General features: G+C 50.3%; 1 protein-coding gene across 1 annotated transcript in view; it reads right to left on the bottom strand.

Annotated features, from left to right (window-relative positions):
- znf106a (zinc finger protein 106a) overlaps window positions 1-17,761 on the bottom strand; it is a 26,171-nt gene extending 8,410 nt beyond the window's left edge. Inside the window, exons 1-12 of the mRNA XM_061249493.1 lie at window positions 17,673-17,761; window positions 14,069-14,155; window positions 13,837-13,898; window positions 10,673-10,867; window positions 5,800-7,629; window positions 5,123-5,540; window positions 4,475-4,544; window positions 3,557-3,711; window positions 3,053-3,113; window positions 2,346-2,687; window positions 1,110-1,965; window positions 361-410 (exon numbers count right to left, since the gene is read on the bottom strand). Of these exons, the coding sequence (XP_061105477.1) occupies window positions 361-410; window positions 1,110-1,965; window positions 2,346-2,687; window positions 3,053-3,113; window positions 3,557-3,711; window positions 4,475-4,544; window positions 5,123-5,540; window positions 5,800-7,629; window positions 10,673-10,867; window positions 13,837-13,898; window positions 14,069-14,122 (4,093 nt within the window). The 5' untranslated portion in view covers window positions 14,123-14,155; window positions 17,673-17,761. The remainder of the gene's footprint in view (window positions 1-360; window positions 411-1,109; window positions 1,966-2,345; window positions 2,688-3,052; window positions 3,114-3,556; window positions 3,712-4,474; window positions 4,545-5,122; window positions 5,541-5,799; window positions 7,630-10,672; window positions 10,868-13,836; window positions 13,899-14,068; window positions 14,156-17,672) is intronic.
- Window positions 17,762-19,470: the final 1,709 nt, after the last annotated feature.

Raw genomic sequence — 19,470 nt, 5'->3', positions numbered from 1 at the left:
ACACAGACACACACAGAGACACACAAAACTCAGTAACCCCTCCTGTGCTTTCAATTTTAACGCACACATGATCCGACTTCCATGCGTACTACAAAGCTAATCTATTTGAATACTGGCAAACCATCAAGACTTAGAATAGGCCACAGTGTCCATAAAAAAAAAGCTATTGATTGCACCTATGTACAAGTACTGTACAAATTACACATAGAGCAAACATGTCTGAAGGAAGTGGAAACAATGAACAGGACTTGTTGGTTTGAAGGGTAAATAAGGTGAATGAGGAGGTAGACTAGTATAGATGGGCATTTTCTCACGTTCTCATGCCGAACAGCATACATTAGTATTTCTGAGCAGACTTACCCGAGTTCTCCTTGAGCTCTTTCACAGTGGTGGGGGGCGGCTGGGTTTGACTGCAGGAAGAGAAGACACACATTCAGGCTTGGGCCCCTGTGTGAGGGTTTAACAGCCCCTGAGTCCTGGCTGTGCCTGAAGTCTGATTACAAGTGAAAATGCCAGCAGGCACTGGGATGTGAGCAGAACAAGCAGCCATTTTGTATGCGTGTACCAATTCTCCATTTCCGTCAATCTTCACTTTCCCTAATCCTGGCACCATTTCACCATCTCTAATCGACACTCATCAAATCCAAATTCAGCCCAGGTTATCTTTCCTGCCAGGTAATTAACGGAACAATCGGTGCTACTGATTGGCCAGACTGCCTTCACACCTGACTCCCAGGTAAGGGAATGGGGGGGAAAACCAGCAGGCCTCGGCCCTCGAGGGCAGTGATTCGATGATGCCTGATATATGATATGTGAAGTACGTGATATGTGATATGCGATTTATGACATGTGAGGTTTGTGATATGTAAAGTATGATATGTGGAGTATGATGTCTGGTGTAGGATACATGGTGGATGATATGTAAGGTATATGTGAGGGATGGTGTGCGAGGTATGGGTGAGGTATGATATGTAAGGTATATGTGAAGTATGTGTGAGGTATATGTGAGGTATATGTGAGGTATGATCTGTGAGGTATATGTGAGGTATGATATATGGTGTATGATGTGTGTAGTATGTTGTGGTCTGTGTGCAGTCGTGGGTTCTGACCTGGCGCAGGCCTTGGTTCTGGTGCTGTCCATCTCGCTGGTGGAGCTGACCTCATCGCAGGCCAGGTTCGGGGTCGCCGGCTTCACGGGGTCGGGGGTCGCGGGGGTCTCCGCGGGCGTTCCCACGGCGGCCGGGGCGGTCTCCTCGTCGGACGAGTCGTCGATGGAGACCACGGCGACCGGGCCGGGCTGCGGGAGCTCCACCATCTCCAGGGAGGAGGAGTCGTCGCTTTCGGCCCTGGCCTCCTCCTCCTCCTGCGCCCGGGGCCTGGGGGGCCGGCCCTCCCCGGGGTCCTCCTGCGGCCGCTCCTGCCCCGCCGCGGCCGGGGTGGAGGTGCTGACCTGCGCCCCCTTGGCCTTCTTCTTGGCCTTGATCCGGCGCACGGGCCGGGAGGAGGCGTCGGCCTCGCCGTCCTGCTCGGTGTCGCTGTTCGCGGGCTGCTCCGCCCCCAGGCCCTTCCTCAGCGCCCTCTTCTTCTTCAGCTTCCGCACGCGCTTGCCGCCCTTCTCGGCCGGGGCGGGGGGCGAGGCCGGGGCCGGGGCGGCGGGTTCGGCGGCGGGCGGGGGTAACGTCCCGCCGGTGGAGCAGGAGGTTTCGGTCAGGACCTCGGAGCGGTCGGTGGCCCCGGTTTGGGAGTCCCGGCGTCGGGGCGGGGTGCAGACGGGCCTCTCTGGGACGGTGAAACAGCAGGGTTCGGACACCAGTACACCTCTCTCCTGTAGGATGGGGGGGCAGGCCTCCCTCATACGCGCCGGCCTGGTCTCTATGGAGACGCTCCCGCTGTCCTGAGAGCTAATGCTCGTGCGACGGGCGACACTTAGCGACTGGAACATGGATGGTTTGGGCTGGGCAGAGTCTGGGGGAGAGGAGGGGACACAGAACTTGAGACACAGGGACACCCACGAGGAGTGAAGTCATACCTGTGAGTGAGAACGTGAGCGCTCACAGAATGCACTGATCAGAAACAGCTCGGAAGCCAATTACTGTCCAATTACTTTTGGTCCCCTAAAATGGGAGAACTACTGTGTACAAAAACGGGATGCAATTCCTAGGTGGATCACTCAGTACGGATGAATACCACAAACTGAAGGTGACAGTCTGCACTTTAACCTCATGTGCATTGTTTAATTTCAAATCCAATCTGCTGAAAAAAAAAAAAAAAAAAAAAAAAAATCTACCACTGTCCACATACTTATGGACAGCACAGTATCTGTGAGTGAGGGGGTGAATTCATACCTGTGAGAGCAGAGGTGAGAGGAGGTTCCGGAGCTGACCCATAGGGGGCGCTGTGGGGGCTCTCCACAGGGGAGGTGGGCTCCTGTTTGATGGGCGGGGGGGTTGCGATGGGATGGGAGGGGGACAGAGAGGCAGGCGGGGCAGCCTGCTGCAGGACCGGGGGCAGCAGGGACGGGGGGGGCAGCAGGGACGGGGGGGGCTGCACGGGGGGATACACAGGGGCGTTTGGGAGAGGGGAGAAGGGGCCCAGCAGAGTGGAGGAGGAGGGGGGGGTGGAGAGGATGGCTGCAGGAGTCTCAGCGCTGATCATCTCTCCCAGGGGTGCAGCACCACTGTACCCATCTGCACACAAAACACAAGGGGGAGGAGCCTGCTGTTATTTCCACCAATCACTGCTGTTCTTTCAGCCCTCGGACCCTTTTCTCACTCACTCACTCACTCACTCACTCACTCTCTCACTCTCTCACTCTCTCACTCTCTCACTCTCTCACTCTCTCACTCTCTCTCTCTCTCTCTCTCTCTCTCGACAGGGACACAGGGCAGTAACTCGGCTGTCCCACAATTATCTATCCGGCACATTGTTATCTCTAATCACCTGACATCCTGCATCGCTTCAAAAGGGAATCCAATAGGAATTAATTACTGCCGTAAGATTTCAGTGCCAGTCGAACACGGTCGAGTCAGCCCAGTCTCCAGGGGATTCTCACCTTGCATTCCCTGCAGGATCTCAATGCGCTTGGACCTCAGCGTGCTCATCTCCATAGTAACCTGAGAAAAAAAGTTTTTTGTTTTTTTTGAATCACACCAATCGGCAGCCAGTTCTGCCACTCTGGATTTAGTGCTTACACTCACAAGGGAATACAAATCAGCAGCTAAGCAAAAGCCTTTGATACAGATGTTTACACAAGACCATGGTCAAATACATACTTGTTTTGGATTAAAATAACTTTCTATCCTTTTTACAGAGCTTGTCTGGAATAGGGAGCCAATGGAACACTCTCAAAAAGTGCAAACTGCAACCTTCTGGGTCCTCTTGGTTGGCTCAACTGCACCAGGCAAGATCAATCGAGCACAGAAAAGCACTTGAATCCTGAACAGGTCTGGTTTACGCGCAGACGCGGAACAGAGAGGACGAGCTTGCCGAGCCCCAGACTGTCAGTACTGAGACCGCGGCTCCAGACGGGGACGTCGTCGTGCTAGCGGGGCGTTACCTGCTGCTTGACCACCAGCAGCCGCTGCACCTCCATGTAGGCGGCCTGCAGGGCGGCCCGGGCCTGGATCAGGCTGCTGTCCACGGCCTGCAGGGAGCTGCTCAGCTCCTCCTCCCGCAGAGACACCTCCAGCAACTGGTCCACCTGAGAGCGCTCTGCAGCAGGGAGGGGCAGGGGTTACACCACAGACACACACTACATATACTGACAACACAGACACACACTACATATACTGACACCACAGACACACTGTACATATACTGACACCACAGACACACACTACATATACTGACACCACAGACACTGTACATATACTGACACCACAGACACACACTACATATACTGACACCACAGACACACACTACATATACTGACACCACAGACACTGTACATATATTGACACCACAGACACACACTACATATACTGACACCACAGACACACTGTACATATACTGACACCACAGACACACACTACATATACTGACACCACAGACACACACTACATATACTGACACCACAGACACACTGTACACATACTGACACCACAGACACTGTACATATACTGACACCACAGACACAAACTACATATACTGACACCACAGACACTGTACATATACTGACACCACAGACACTGTACATATACTGACACCACAGACACACTATATATACTGACACACTGTACATATACTGACACCAGAGACTGTATATATACTGATACCACAGGCACACACTACATATACTGACACCACAGACACACTACATTTACTGACACACCTGTCATATACTGACAGCACAGACAGACAGTACATATACTGACACCACAGACACACTGCCTGCCTGGCTACATATACTGATAGCGTTTAGCATTTTCCTACTAAATCTATATACAAATATCTCCAGGGGACGACATAAACTTACCTTTTTTACATTTGATTTTCATCCTTTTATTCTTCCGTTCCAAGCTGGGAATTTCTGGAGACGGAATTTCCTGGGGGAAAAACATAAATATTACAGGAGTCCATAGGGCTGTCTATTCATCGATCTATCCAATCAAAACGCATGCAGATTAATTGCTTGGGTAGACGCTACAGTACAGTGCTGTGTGCTGTAAAGTTAGTGATAGCATCAGAAGCTAAGAAGCGCTGCAGGGTGCTGAAGGGTTAGGATCAGAAGCTACATTACAATGCTGTCTGCAGTAGGGTTAGCATTAGAAGCTAGGACACACTGCAGTGTGCTGAAGGGTTAGGAGTAGCGTTAGAACATTTTACATTTACATTTTTGTCATTTGGCAGAGGCTCTACGAAGGTACGGTATGATGCTGTGCCCGTATCATTAGCTTTAGGAGCTGAGTTGCAGTGCAGTGTGCTATATGGATAGCTTTAGGATCTCCATATTGTATGCATTAGCATTAGAGGCTAAGGTACAGTGCAGTGGGCAATAGGGATAGGGTTAGCGTTAGGGTCTCCATATCATTAGCATTACCATTAGAGGCTAAGGTACAGTGCAGTGGGCAATAGGGATAGGGTTAGCGTTAGCGTCAGAGGGTGCCGTGTCTGTAACACTCACCCCCGCCGCTCTGCGTTTCTTCCCCAGGCCCTGAGCGTCGTTCTGCTCGGCCTCCGAGGTGCAGCTGCTGTCCCCCTCCAAGTTTTCGACTCCCCCCAGCTCCGCCTCCTTCTCCGCTTTGGCAACGCCCGTCCCCGGGCCAAGCGAGGCTCCTCCCTGGGGCTCGGATACCAGCCTGGGGGGCCCCTCGGGACGGTCCCTAGGGGGGGTGGCACCCCCGAACAGGCACAGTGTGTTGGGGGCGCGATCACCCACCACACTGCTCTCCGATAGGCTGCGCTTGCGTGGCCCCGCCCCCGGGATGGCAGCGAGAGGCTCACAGATGGCGTCCCATTGGTACCCCTCCGACAGATCCTCGTCCCCCTCCTCAAGCCCTTCCGGGTCAAAGGGCACGGACGTCACCATCTCAATCCCAAACCTGCGGAGCCAAAGACAATCACACAGACGTGTAACTCACAACTCCTTTTTGTCATGCATTAGTTCCCTCTCCCGACCAGCAGGAGGCACTAATCCCCATGTTCCCTAGTGTAAATACAATACCAGTAGGCAACAGGGATATAGTTTGTCTAGCTTCTATAAAGCATATTTGAGAAACTAAGTTGTAAGCTGGCATCATTTTGATATTAATATGGATGGATTTAGCTTTCCTTCCCCCCCCCGACTGCAGCCCGCCTCACCTGGGCATGCCCTTCTCCTGCTCCTGCTTCTTGCGGGTGACCTCCTGGTACACCTGGTCCCAGTTGACGTTTCGGCGGGACCCGGTGGAGCTGATTAGCTGCCGCAGAGTGGGCTTGAGCCCCGAGTCCTTCTCCGCCTCGCCCTTCCGCGTCCCGCTCAGGTTTCGGATGCGGCGGGCGATGTTGAGGTTGGGCTCCTGGCCGCCCACCTTGCCCTTGGGGCCCATGTGGCGGGTCAGGTCCCGTTTCAGGGAGGCGGGGAGCCCCAGCTTGTTGAGGACGGGCACCCCCGCCGGGTGGGCCGGTCCAGGGCGGGACGGGTCGCTGTCGGAGCCCAGACCCTCGTCCGTCGCTTGAGTGGACGGCTCCTTATCGCTCTTCCCCTCCCCCTGGACCTCCTCCTCCTCCGCCCGGGGGGACGACTCCGCCCTTTCGGGTGTGTCGCAGGTGGAGGTGCTGACCTGCACTGACTGCAGGGACAGGGCTTGGGGTGTAGGGAGCGGGCTGCCGGACTTTTTCGACTCTTCCTGAGGGTAGGAGCTCCGCCTCGGACCGCCAGGGTTTTGGAACGAGGGTTGGTTCACCGGCCTGCTACTCCTGCGCCTCCCCTCCCAGTCCCGCCCCACCCTGCCCTCCGAGCTCTCCGCCTCCTGCCCTTCCTCCTCCTCCTCCCTCCTCACGGGACCCACCACAGACGTTTCGGCAGAGCCCCTCCGACCCAACGGCACCGGCACATCCAGACTCGGTCGGCGAAAGAGCTTAGAGGGGGCGGGGATTTCGCAGTCCCACCTGGGGGGCGGCCTGAACAGGACGGATCTGGAGGTGGAAGAGGCCCTCTCCGGGGGCTGCTCCGTGGGCCTGGCCGGTTTCGGGGCGGCCCGGCTCGGTTCGTCCCGTTTGCTGTCACGGCAACCGGCTCCGCCGCGGCCAGACTTCTGATGACGCTGCTTCTTCCCCGGGCCCTGTTTCGGCTGGGGGCCGTTGCCCCTCCCGGGGGGGTCCCGGGTCTGCATGGAGCCCAGCAAGTCAAACTTGAACGTCAGGTCTTTCACCCCCGCGGGCAGGACCGTCCCGTAGCTCGGGGGGCCCCTGCCGTCCTCGCTCTGCTCCGGCGGTGCGTCCCCGAGTTTGGCCAGGGGGTACGGGGACCAGCGGTACAGGCGGTCCTTGGGGCCGCCGGCTTTACCGTGGTCTCCTCCGTTGGGCGTGTCCCTGCCCTGCTGCCCCCCCCTGCGGGCCGGGGGCCCCCCCTCCCACCCCGGGACCCCCCCGCGGGCCGGGGGACCCCCCTCCCACCCCGGGGCCCCCCCGCTGAAATGGATGGCGCCGGACTGGGGGAGCTGGTCGCTGGTGAAGTCCATGCCCAGATCGGACTGCATTCCCTCCAGGAAGGACGCTGCCCTCGGGTCCCAGTAGAACCCGCTCGCGTTATACAGGGCCGCGCCGCTCGGTCCCCGGGGCTGGCCTCTCTTTGCGGGGGGGAAGCCCTGGTACCCCCCCTTGCTCTTGCCCCCCCACGCCCCTCTGCCCCACTTCTGCAGGTTGGCGGGGACCTCGGGGTGCCAGGGTGCACCCTGGTCCTGGGTGTCTTGGTTCCAGGTTCTCGGCCCGCCACTCGGGTGCCACGGCCCTCCGTGGTGCCCTCTTGCGGAGTTCCACTTGGGACCCGCGCCCCGCCAGTTGGCCGGGCCCCTGGGCGGTGAGGGAAAACCTGGGGGGCCCCAGCCCCATGGCGCCCCCTGCTGGAGCCACTGCCTCTCTGCGTTGAGCTGCTGCAGCTTCCTCCGCTCCTCCTCCTGGGCTTGCTTGGCTGCCGCCTCTTCCTCTTTCCTGGGGGGGTGAACACATCACAACGACATCACTTCCTGTGCTCTACAACCAACAGAGTGGCCAGATCAGTTTCAACTTTCTGGCCTTACTTGCTTATTTAGCTCTTACCTTAACGCGAACTCACATTCTAACGACATTTCTCGATAAGCGCACAAATGACAGCTGAATTTTTGTGCACTATATGAAATGCTTCACTGTGATCTAATCTGCGAGTGAACCAGAGTTGCTGTATACAGCCAGTTTGCTAATTTAGCCTGAGTAATTGGTTGAAACAAAAACCAGTGCCCTTCAGGACCGGAATTACCCACCCCGGAGCTACTCTATCAGGGGACAGAGCACTGATGCAACGGGGCGCTGATGTTACCCTCACGCCGAATGACTGTCAGTTCTGCCGCAACCCAACCTAACCTGTGAACCAGCTATTCCTAAGATTTGTTATTTGTGGTTTGTGTGTGATGTCGCTAGGCAAGGTTAGCAATTTCAGGCCTGTGATAACTTGAATATACATATTAATCACTTACTTAGCATTTCAAATCTATTTCTTTCATACGGGGGAACATTCGCTCAGGCGCGAAGAGTAGTTGTCTGGCAGTTAGAGGGTTGCCAGCTCGATCCCGCCCTGGGTGTGTTGAAGTGTCCTTGAGCAAGACACCTAATCCCTAAATGCTCCTGATGGGCTGGTTGGTGCCTTGCATGGCAGCCAATCACCGTTAGTGTGTGAGTGTGTGTGTAAGAATGGGTTGAATGGGAAGCATCAATTGTCCAGCGCTTTTGATAAAAGCGCTATATTAATTACTCTATTTTACTCTAACTCTATTTGGGAAAATTTAAAAGTATCAGTACTACAAATTATTCATGGATTTTACAGAAATCTCTAGAACATTCGGAAGGAGGCTCCTGTAAATTCATATTTGTAGCTATAAAGATGATGGGGATTATTACTCCTTTCAAAGGGGTAAAACAGCGTTTCATTGTTTGTGCTTTCCACGCCGGAACAGAGAGAATTTCGGGGTCAAAGTCCAAAAGCCGTTGAGCTTACGCCCGGCGACAACACGGACACGATGGGCAAATGTGTGCATGGCCAATCTGTCCGGCCGAGCAAATGACCTCAGCGGTCTGTCATGCGCCGTCACAGCAGCTGCAAGCCGGCTCCTTCCTTCCCCTGACAAACACTCCCCACCGCCCCCCACCCCCGCCCCCTCACACACACAGCAGTGTAAATTCCCCCTGCTCATTCTTTATTACTAGAGGTGGCAAAGGAGGGGTGGAACACTACCCTCACAGGGATTTAAACACGATCCCAATTTCAGCTGCCCGTCTGAAAACGGAGAGACGGCACTGCCCCGTGGACTGCAATACGATGAACTTTTGAACGTTTATCACGAGTTATGCCTACCTATAAACTACACCGTCAACGCAATTTGCGATACAGAGCGCTACACACTCACTATCCCCCCCTGCACCTTCATTTTACGCTGTGCATTAACTGCCACTATCAGTTATGACACGGCAGGGTTGTTAACTAAACCTGCTTGTGCAGTTTTATTAGCCACTCTGGATAAGAGCGCCCGCCAAATGTTTAAAAGTAAATACAACGCATGTAAGCATCTTTAAGCGCATAGCTGATCCGTCTGTATCGGGCATTGTCAGGTTTGCAGTCCTTCTGAGCCTGAACACACTTGCTGTCTGGGGTGGTGGGGGCTGACTTTCTCATCTTTGGTGACCCCAAGGTTCAGGGTGATTGAGGGACATAAATACACTGACTGTATTGCACACAAAGGCTAGAAAAGCGCGAGTCAAAATGTCTGTATCCCACCAACCGGATTATCTACCCCTGCTGTAAAATAATTCCAACAGACCTTGCTTATACTCTTTCCTGCTTGCACTTCTCGCACTATATTTGGCTCCTTAGGGGGTCTAACAAAGGCGCTGCAAACGGCTAGCTCCGCGTTGCTAAAAACGCTCGATGATCTTTTGTCCAAATAAGAAGCTCGCCGGCCCTGCAGACGGTGGAGTATTCAGCCGGCGGATCAGACGCACCGTGTGACTCCTTCCAGATGAAAGCCAATGCCAGGGAATGTGTCTGCGCCGGTGTGTGGGAGAGCAAGAGCGCGAGAGTCGGAGGGCGAGGACGTGCGCTCATGGCTGTTTTTGGGCCGCGTCCCTGATATACGACTCGAGCCAAGACGGACTCGTTTGCGTCGACGTTTTAATTAGAAGTGAGCTCCAGCCACATGGAATTTGATTGGAGGGGGATCGGACGGCCAACGATAAGGGACAAAAGAAAACGTTTACGGATACATTTTATGGGGCTATCAGGTCGTCTTACGGGTCCAAGGAGGTGAAGAGAAAGCAAGGCGTAATTTAATCAATAGCAGTTTGAAACTTTACACGTCATGTAAGCACAAGTCAGCTAGGAATCATGTTATGTGAATCAGACAAGTAACTGGATATTGTGTTCACAGTATCTAGTTGTGCGGTAATTTCAATAAACGGCTGGCCAAACAAAACAGACAATGTGTTATAAATACACACAGCCATACAGATTTTCGAACACACACAAAACAAATGTAGTGATACTATGGTAGTACACTAAAAACATCTAAAAGCTACCAAGTGGTAATTTTGACAATGAACTGTGTACAACAGTAACATTTTACCCTTAATTACAGAGTAAGCAAGAGAAACCGAAAGACAGGGTTAACTGCAGTACTGAAGAAGGTAAACAAGTACACAGGCAATGCAGCTAGACCAGTGAGCAGAGACGGACAGACAGAGCCTAGAGAGAGGGAACACAAGAGAAATAGAAATAAAAAGAGAGGTGCGACAGAGAGACAGAGAGAGACAGAGAGTGACAGAGTGACAGAAACAGTGATAGAGTGCCACAGAGACAGAGAGACAGAAAGCAGAAAGAGAGAGAGAACGACAAGGCGCGACAGAGAGAGTGAGACAGAAACAGTAAAAGAGTGCAACAGAGAGAGAGAGAGAGAGAGAGAGAGAGAGAGAGAGACAGAAACAGTTGAATCGGGGGGGGGTCCCTCACCGGATCTGCTCCTTGCGCTTCTCGATGAGCTGCACCAGCTCCTTGTCGAAGTACTCCTCGTCCGGGCCCTCGGCGCCACTCTGGCGCTCCTGCTCCTCGGTGCGCTGCTTGTGCAGGGGGCTGGAGATGTGGCCGGCGTACGCGGTGAGGCCCACCACCGACACCCGGCACACCCGGCACTCGTGGTCGCAGTCCCTGGGAACGCAGGGCGACAGCGGGGGCTCAGCATCCACGCTGCCCACCGGCATGGCTGCGTCTGCGGCTGCGTCTGCGGCCGCCCTCGTCTATGTATTCGCAGGTCTAGTCCAGGTCGGGTCCGGGGTTCCTCAACGCACAGACCCGGATCTGGACCCTCTTTAACGGTTTCGAAGACTCAAAAATTCAACTCAGAGGTGAAGAGAGGGATGACTCTTCTAACACCTCAAAATAAATTATTATTATTATTTTTTTTTTTAAAGGCTATGAAAAGATGTTTCTCAACAGATCAGGAGGCGAATTACTTCTTGCTATTTCGTTCTCGAAAACAAAGAAAAAAAAAATATTAAACCGTTGCGGTTTGAATCTTCCTGAACTGTCGCCTTTTTCGAGCTTCACATTGATGTCAGACGGTCAGCGGAGCGGGAGGCGCGACACGGACGGCATTTTCGACGGGGCGCGCAGACACCCCCCCCCTGTAGCACACCCTGGGACACAGTGTGGACGGGCTCTCCCTCTCTCTGGAGGGGCCCTAGCCTAGCGCGCGCTCATGATGGACACAGCAGCTCTGGGGCAGAGACGGAGACAGAGTCTGCATTTCATCTGCGGCAGTGAGCCCCCCCCCCCCCCCCCCCATTCCCCCTATCCCCCCCTCCTCCCCCAAACTGCCCGCTGACCAATCCGGAGGCAGCTGTAACCAGAGGACCCACCCCCGCCCCCCTCCGCAGCACCCCCCCCCCCCCCTCCCTAAAAATGCCATTCCAGGCGTCTGATACCGCAGGACTCCAGCGCTATGCAGTACCGCTGCAGAAACTGTGTCAGTTCAACTGCCTGACCCATTTTTACTTTCCCTGCCATCTCTATGGACCTTCTTACCGTTTCATTAAAAAAATTCAACCGCAAGGCTATATTTAACTACACTCCGGGGAGATAAGCACTCTGATTTGCATTTGGGGGTTTATGAATTCTTATTGTGCCTGTGTGCTTGGCGCTGTAACATTACTGGGATTTAGCTTTTGCTCTTATCCAGAGCGACTTGCACAGCATTTAGCATTTTTACAGAGCATATTTTTACACAGCTGAATACACCAAAGCACCTTGCTCAAGGGTACAGCTAACTGCAGTGTCCTACCCGGAAATCGAAGGTGCAATATTTAGGCTACAAGCCCAGGTCCTTATGCATTAGAAGTCCTCATTATAGCGCTTAAAAAAAACATTCAAACTAACTAGGGGTTTGAGTTTGGACACAAGAGCAGGCCTAAAAACAGAGCGCAACCCACAACATAGTCACGTCATAACGTCAATCTACATTAGATTCTGACATGTTTACCGCTACACAAGAACCATCACTGATCCACACAGGCAAAAAGAGCCAGATGCCCGGAGTTCCATTGGTTGGGTTGAACTCTCCCATGCTTCTTGCACCAGAGAACGGCCTAAATTTAAGCCCCAGGCAGGGGCAGCTGCCCCATGAATGTGTGGGGGGCAGGGTGGGGGGGCAGTACTCATGTGTCCCCCCTCGAAACACGTGCTTCATACCCCAAGTCCTAAAGGGACAAAGCCCTGCTGTCCGAGTGTGCAAACCGATACCGGCTCACATATGCGAGTTTCACAGCCACAAACACGTATTAGCTTTCACACGCATGTACAGTTAGCGTGTACGGGCAAGAAAGAACACGACTCCAAGAGTATAAACCTTGTGAACCTGTGATTAAGGGCAAGGAAATGAATGGAGGTGAAGGTGATTAGGTTAGTTTATCTATTTTAGACAGTCTCCTGATTTACACAGAATAAACGCTCTCCTGAGTCCCGAGTGTACAGTTCAAACGCATCTAATCATTGCTTTCCTATAAACTTCTGTCAGGGCTTTATTACAGAGACCTACTACACACTACTTTTTTCTTGTTGATGTTTAACACCGTTTAAACATTATTTGCCACCCTCAGCAGCACCATTAACAGCTCATAGAGGTCATATCTCCCTAGCTACCTAACTCTCATCAGAAAAGCTTAAACGAGGACAACAGCTTCTGATCGCCTTTATCTGGTTGTATTGAGCTGCATTTGTTTGGGGTTGAGTTAGGCATTATGGGCTCAGTAAACGGCCCAAGCTGCGTAAGTTCAGTGAAGTCTGACGTAACCTGGAGCTACAGATGCATCACCCAGCCCCTCCGAACTGCGCAGTACGTATACATCCCCTTCATTTGGACTTTCTACTTTGTCCGATAGTTTAATACCTCAACGGTAATCTGCTCAACTCAACTGATTATTTGCTGTTATCAGTCCTTTACTACATTTCTGTTACATCCATTCAACCTCTAATTTACCTTGGGCCGGCATAGTGTTTTAGTCCGGTTGTGTATACAAGACACAGAGTGTTTTAGTCCGGCTGTGCTTACAGGGCTCAGAAACAGAGTCTTTTAGTCCGGTTGTGGGTACAGGGCTCAGACACAGAGTGTTTTAGTCCGGTTGTGTATACAGGGCTCAGAAACAGAGTGTTTTAGTCCGGTTGTGTGTACAGGGCTCAGACACAGAGTGTTTTGGTCCGGCTGTGTGTACAGGGCTCAGAAACAGTGTGTTTTAGTATGGCTGTGCTTACAGGGCTCAGACAGTGTTTTAGTCCGGTTGTGTATACAGGGCTCAGAAACAGAGTGTTTTAGTCCGGTTGTGTGTACAGGGCTCAGACACAGAGTGTTTTGGTCCGGCTGTGTGTACAGGGCTCAGAAACAGTGTGTTTTAGTATGGCTGTGCTTACAGGGCTCAGACAGTGTTTTAGTCCGGTTGTGTATACAGGGCTCAGACACAGTGTTTTAGTCTGGTTGTGTATACAGGGCTCAGACACAGAGTGTTTTAGTCCGGCTGTGTGTACAGGACTCAGACACAGAGTGTTTTAGTCCGGCTGTGCTCACAGGGCTCAGACAGAGTGTTTTAGTCCGGCTGGGCATATGGGACGTGTAGGGGGGCACTCACCGCCCTTTAATATTCTCCAGCTCTCGATGGTGCAGCATGCTCCTCATGTGCTCATCCATCTCCTGCAGGAATGAGAGAAGAGGGGGGGTGGGGGGGTACCAGGAGGGTTGAGTTTCAAAGACATCCTGCGTTCGCTCATATGACCAACAACTGCAGGGCAGGTGTGAGAGCTGGCGAGACAAAAACAGCGTTGCCCTCCGCAAGTCCGATCGCCACGACAACGCTTTCCTACCTGCTTTGAGCTATAGACGATGTGACAGAGAATACACTTCCGCTCCTTCGCCATGTTGGACCAGGTAAAACGGCCGTTAAGCCATCACTGCGGGGGAAAAACAGACGGGCAGGAGTGAGAAACTGCGTGCACGCACATTCAACCCTGAATATTATATTTACATGTAAACAAAAGGCACGATCCCATTCAGTTCACAAAAGATAACATCAAGGGAACATCCTAGCTCTCCAGTTACCTATTTTGTTATGTGCATGTGTATATATTGGGTTGTTCATACTGGACAAAGACCTGCTGGTCTTTATTAAAACGCCTCGTCTCTTATAACATCCTACCTCTTTACCAAAAGTCTGCATTCAGAAAATCAATTTATTCCAAACGCATTATTCAGAATAACAAACTTACATGGGCCTATAATTCATAATATTGAATTCCAACTGCCAACAGAATATTAGGTTAACACAGTTGCTATGGTGCACAAAGGGGGTGGGCAACTCCTCGTTGGACATGACATCCGTCTATATTAACAGAAAAATCGACAATCACGGCAGGTCTGTGACCATTGTTCCAAGTCCTGGGGCTAGTATCACAAAGCAGGATTATTGAGTTAGCTCCATAACTGCACTGAGGAAAAACCCCGGATCTGGAACATGGACTGAACTAAAAAGAGCTCGGTTTTACCCGCAGTTGTCCAGCTAACCCTGTAACCCTGTTTTGTGATAAAGGCTGCTGCTTTTGCTTCAAACTTAGCCTGCCTCTCCCTCTCTGTACTGTATCCTTTCGTGCCTGGACACAGTACAAGGCGGAGCAGCCACAGAGAAAATGCCTCACACACGCATTGCATTCTGGGTCCACAGTTCCCCAGCGCATGGGGTCCGTCCCTGGAGGTCCCCGCCCTGCTGGCTAAAGTGGTCTCCCGGGAAATCTAAACCCAATAAGCCAGAGGAACAAAAGCCTGGCTCTGAACACACACAAACTTTCTCCTTTTATGACCATCGAAAGACAGCTGGTATGTGGGGAGGGGGGAAAAAAAAAAAGCCCGAAAATGACGTAAATCAAATACACTAAGGAATGATGAAATGCCAATACAAGTTCTTGTCCTACTTAGGCCAGGGGTGCCCAATCATGTGTAATGGAGAATATGCAGGTTTTCATTCAAACCGATCGTTACACCAGCTGATTTCACAGATTAGTTCCCTCCGCTCTGGTTGAAGGTGTGTAACTTAGTCAAATCAGCTGGGGTTGTGATTGGTTGGAATGAAAACCAGCATGCTCTCGGCCCTCCATGGCCCGGTCGGGCACCCCTGATTCAGATGTGCGCGAAGACACTAAACGGTGATTTGCTTCAAAAAAACGTGTGTTCACTACATGTAGAGTAGGTTCAGGACTCTAATGTCCCATTAAAGTCAACTCCATGAGCACTTGAAAATGTATTTTATATGAATACACACAGGCAGATAGATTGCTTTGTACAGATTTCCTGGAAAAGGGAATTGGGTTTAATGTACATTTGATATCATATTTCATACTATTTGTGCACCGGCATGTTAGCTTTCTGCCAGTTTTTATATTAGTATCTACCAGGGTTGAGCCAGGGTAAGATGAGCTAGTGTGTTCCACTGAAGAGGTGAGACCAAGTTTAACCTACATGCGCCCGCCAGAGGTTTGAGTTCCCATCAGCCAATGCCAGAGCCACCCCCACCCCCAAACCTCCAACCAATCCCGACAAGGTGAGACACCAGGGACACACATTGGACACCAAGTTAGTTCCTGCTTGCTGTGCAAAGCAAAGTGTTATGTCTGGACAAGTCAAACACCTTGCAGACCTTTACTAGAAGACACCCTACACCAAAAGTCACAAGTGACTGTTTAAAAAAGAAAAAAGCATGCCTCAGCATTCACAGTACCAAGAATAAAGATGAAAAAAATAAATAAACCTGTGCTGCATGTATGTAAGCCATCACCAGAGGTAAATAGCATTTCCGCTAACGGGCTATCTCTGATATCTCCTCCTGAGAATATCAAGGTCAATGGCAGTCAATGACCCCAGGGGTATAGACATGGGGGCTCATTAGACGTACCCCTCTTCTCAGGGTGTAAATACCAGTCCAAGCGCGCTCAAAGTCACCTCATATGCCACACGTCCATGATTACGGTTCTGTTCACACTGCAACATGAGTAGACCGACACTATCTTTTAAGAGCATTAGACTCAGAAAACTGAGCAATAAAGAGAGAGAAAGGCTAGGCTAACGTCCCAATGTTCTCCCCCTCCCCAGTAACGGTGGTGCTGGTTATTTCGGGAAGTGTGGGCCGGAGACGGGTCGTGCCGGGCATTCCTCTCCCACCCCCACCGCACCCCCCGGGATGACAGACTGCCCACTGACAAACTCTGAAAGGAAATACTGCTCATCTGACCTAACAAATGGCACTGTAGCGCTAAGCCCATGGCTGGGTCCCGTTACACGGTGGCGCAAGCGAGACTAAACGCACTTCAACATCTGCCGTGCCGAGCCTCTCTGCTCCAAACAGCCAACAAGGGGTGAGGTTTGTGTGAACAGTTCCAACAGCAACAGGTTTGTGAGCGTAAAAATATTTACGCTTCAAAAATACTAATCTCGGCTTGTCCGGTGTTGGGAGCAAACGGCCAAAACCGGGCTTCTTTTTTGACGTTTGTTTCCTGGTCGTGCTGAGAGACGGTACTCACTAGCGCCACCACGATGGGGTCCAGTATAGGTCATTCAGACCCGTTTTCAATGTAAAGACGTCAATGGCAGATCTACGGCTGGGAGGAGTGGCCTCACTGTAATCAACAGGGCGTGCTCACTGGAGACTTTCACCTCAAGCTAAATCCAGACCTGAGCTAAACTGTAGAAATGCCCAGCCCTGCAAACTATTTTTGTTTTTCTCGTTACAAACTAAAACCTACAAGCAACACAACCTTTCTTAAGTCATTTTCGCCAGGCGCTAACCTGCTGGACTTCACGCTAGAACACGCTTGATATTGTGCCTCTGAAAACATCCAGCTCAGTACCGCCCACTTCAGACCGCACCAACTTTCGGATAATGGAAGCGTTCTCGACGTCATTTAATGCACGTGTATGCACCTTTGGTGCAGTTATACACACTTCTGGTCACAAATAATCAGTTCGCCACCATAGTTTATGCGTGCATTATTAAAAGGATAGACTAGTCCCCAAACAGCACTGGCGGTTTCGCACTGCAAGATAGAACAGAAACCACCTTCTACTATGTTTTTGAGGCTTGCTCGACAGCGGCTTTGCAGTCAATTGTCTCTGTGGTCCTGGCTAGAAAACCAACCGCTGTACAAAAAAGAAACACATTGCAAAACGCAAATTATCATGCGTTCACAGTATGTCCGAACTCCATTGAGAGGAACTCAACACAAGGAGTGTTTACAAACAAAATAGCTAGCTACCTGCCAGCACATTTATAGCAATAGTTGCGACGATGTCTGTGAAAGGGTAGAAAATTGTCCCAGTCTTTTCCACATTAAATCCCCTCCTCAGTGTGAAATCTGTGTTTATGCATCTTCGGAGGTTAAGTATTTCTTTCACATCACGATAATAAACAACTAGATGGTATACCTCTTGTTCCTGGACGAGTTTGTTTATCGTTTCATCTCCCCCGCACACCTTTCCAACGAGGGCGCCATGTTAGTTGTGTCCGACACCTCCCTTTCCGGTTTGACGTGTAGAGTTCTGTTTTTTCTTAGCCGGGCAGATTCACTGATCAGTAAATACATGGATTAGCTAATGGGCTGGCTGTCTGAATGGGTGGGCATGGGTGTTCTTTATCGATCAAATAGTATCTTACTCGCTACGATGGAGCTTTTCAAACTCGGCCGTGGGGAATCACTGCATGATGCAGATTTACGTTCCAACCGGGACGCTGTGGCTAAAATGTAAAAATTAATGTGTAATATTTGACTTTAATTTAAGCTCTGAGAAATATACAAAAGCTGGTTCAGTAATGCTTTTACCAACTAAAGAATATCTAAAAAAAAAAAAATTAAAAAAGAGCATTTTTGTCTTTTAACAACTCATAGAGAATCATAGACATGTTTTCACATCATCTCGTCTAAATTATCGTAATGCCTGGTTTGCCTACCGGCACCTTCACACTGCAGCTCTTCTTCAAATTTCCGCAGCCAGGCCAGGGTATTAATCAAGACAAAACGTTTCCCCACATTTCCCCAACATTGGCTTCTCTGCACTGGTTGCCCGTTGCTTTTAGAATCAAAGTTAATGTTTCAATAATTACATACAAGGCTTTACATCGTTTGGTGTGGAATAACATCACTGTACTTTTAACTCCCTACTATCCCCAGATCTGCTAGCCTTGGATTTTTTTTTTGGCAGTTCCAGAGGTTTAGGTTAAAATCCAGAGGTGATCAAGCTTTCACTGTAATGCCCCCAAGGCTCCGGAACAGACTTTCACACAGTTGGCCCATTAGGTCTGCTGATTCAGTCCGCGTTTTAAAATCTCACCTGAAAATGTATTTTTCTGAAACTGTCTTCCAGAATGACTGATGGATATTTGACATCCATATTTTTTCGCCTTTTCCACTTTTTTTTATTTTTTGTTTATGTGATTTACATTTACTGTTCTTATATCTTCTCCTTGTTTTACTGTGTGTTATAATGCAGCGATCTCATATATTGCCATTTTATTTGCTGTTCATTCTTGTCTTTTATGCTGCTATTTTATTGTATCCCTTAATTTGTAATTTCTACCTTTTTTTGTTCTGGAAAGCACTTTGTGCTCTATGCTTGAAAGGTGCAATATAAATAAAAAATATTATTAATTTATTATAATTATTTCGCAGCTTTGCTGCATTTATGAATGGTGGCATTGCCAATAGGCAGACCATTACACATTTGGGAAAAAAAAAAAAGCTAAAGAAATAAGTGCAAAAGCGTATTCCAAAAAGATAAAAGAAATATTTAACAAGTAAACATGGGAAAATACAAATCCATAAATAATAATGACTAAATATCTGTCTTTTTCATCCAATCATTTTAAATTGTCAAGAAGCAATGTGCAACTGTCATCTGCAGCATTGTTTGAAAATGAATGTCAAAATTTGAGAATTGACAACCTCTGACAAATCTTCAGCAAGTGATGAGGCCATCGGAAGCGACTGGGTACACACTTTACAGTACAAATTGAATTATCCACTGCGCGGTTATTGCCTACTTTCTCATAACATCTACGGAGCTGGTATTTTATGTTTTGGCGGTAAATCTTCGCTGAAACTGAATTTGGACTAAATTGAATGTTTACATTCCAAATTCCATTCCATTTGACTAGCTATTTTGACTTGCTATTTTGACTGCACTAGTGCTCATTAGAATACATTTGATTTTTAGGAATTATAGTATT

This window comes from Conger conger, chromosome 1, assembly GCF_963514075.1.
Source record: "Conger conger chromosome 1, fConCon1.1, whole genome shotgun sequence".
NCBI lineage: Eukaryota > Metazoa > Chordata > Actinopteri > Anguilliformes > Congridae > Conger > Conger conger.
This window is presented reverse-complemented; position numbering and strand designations above follow the sequence as displayed.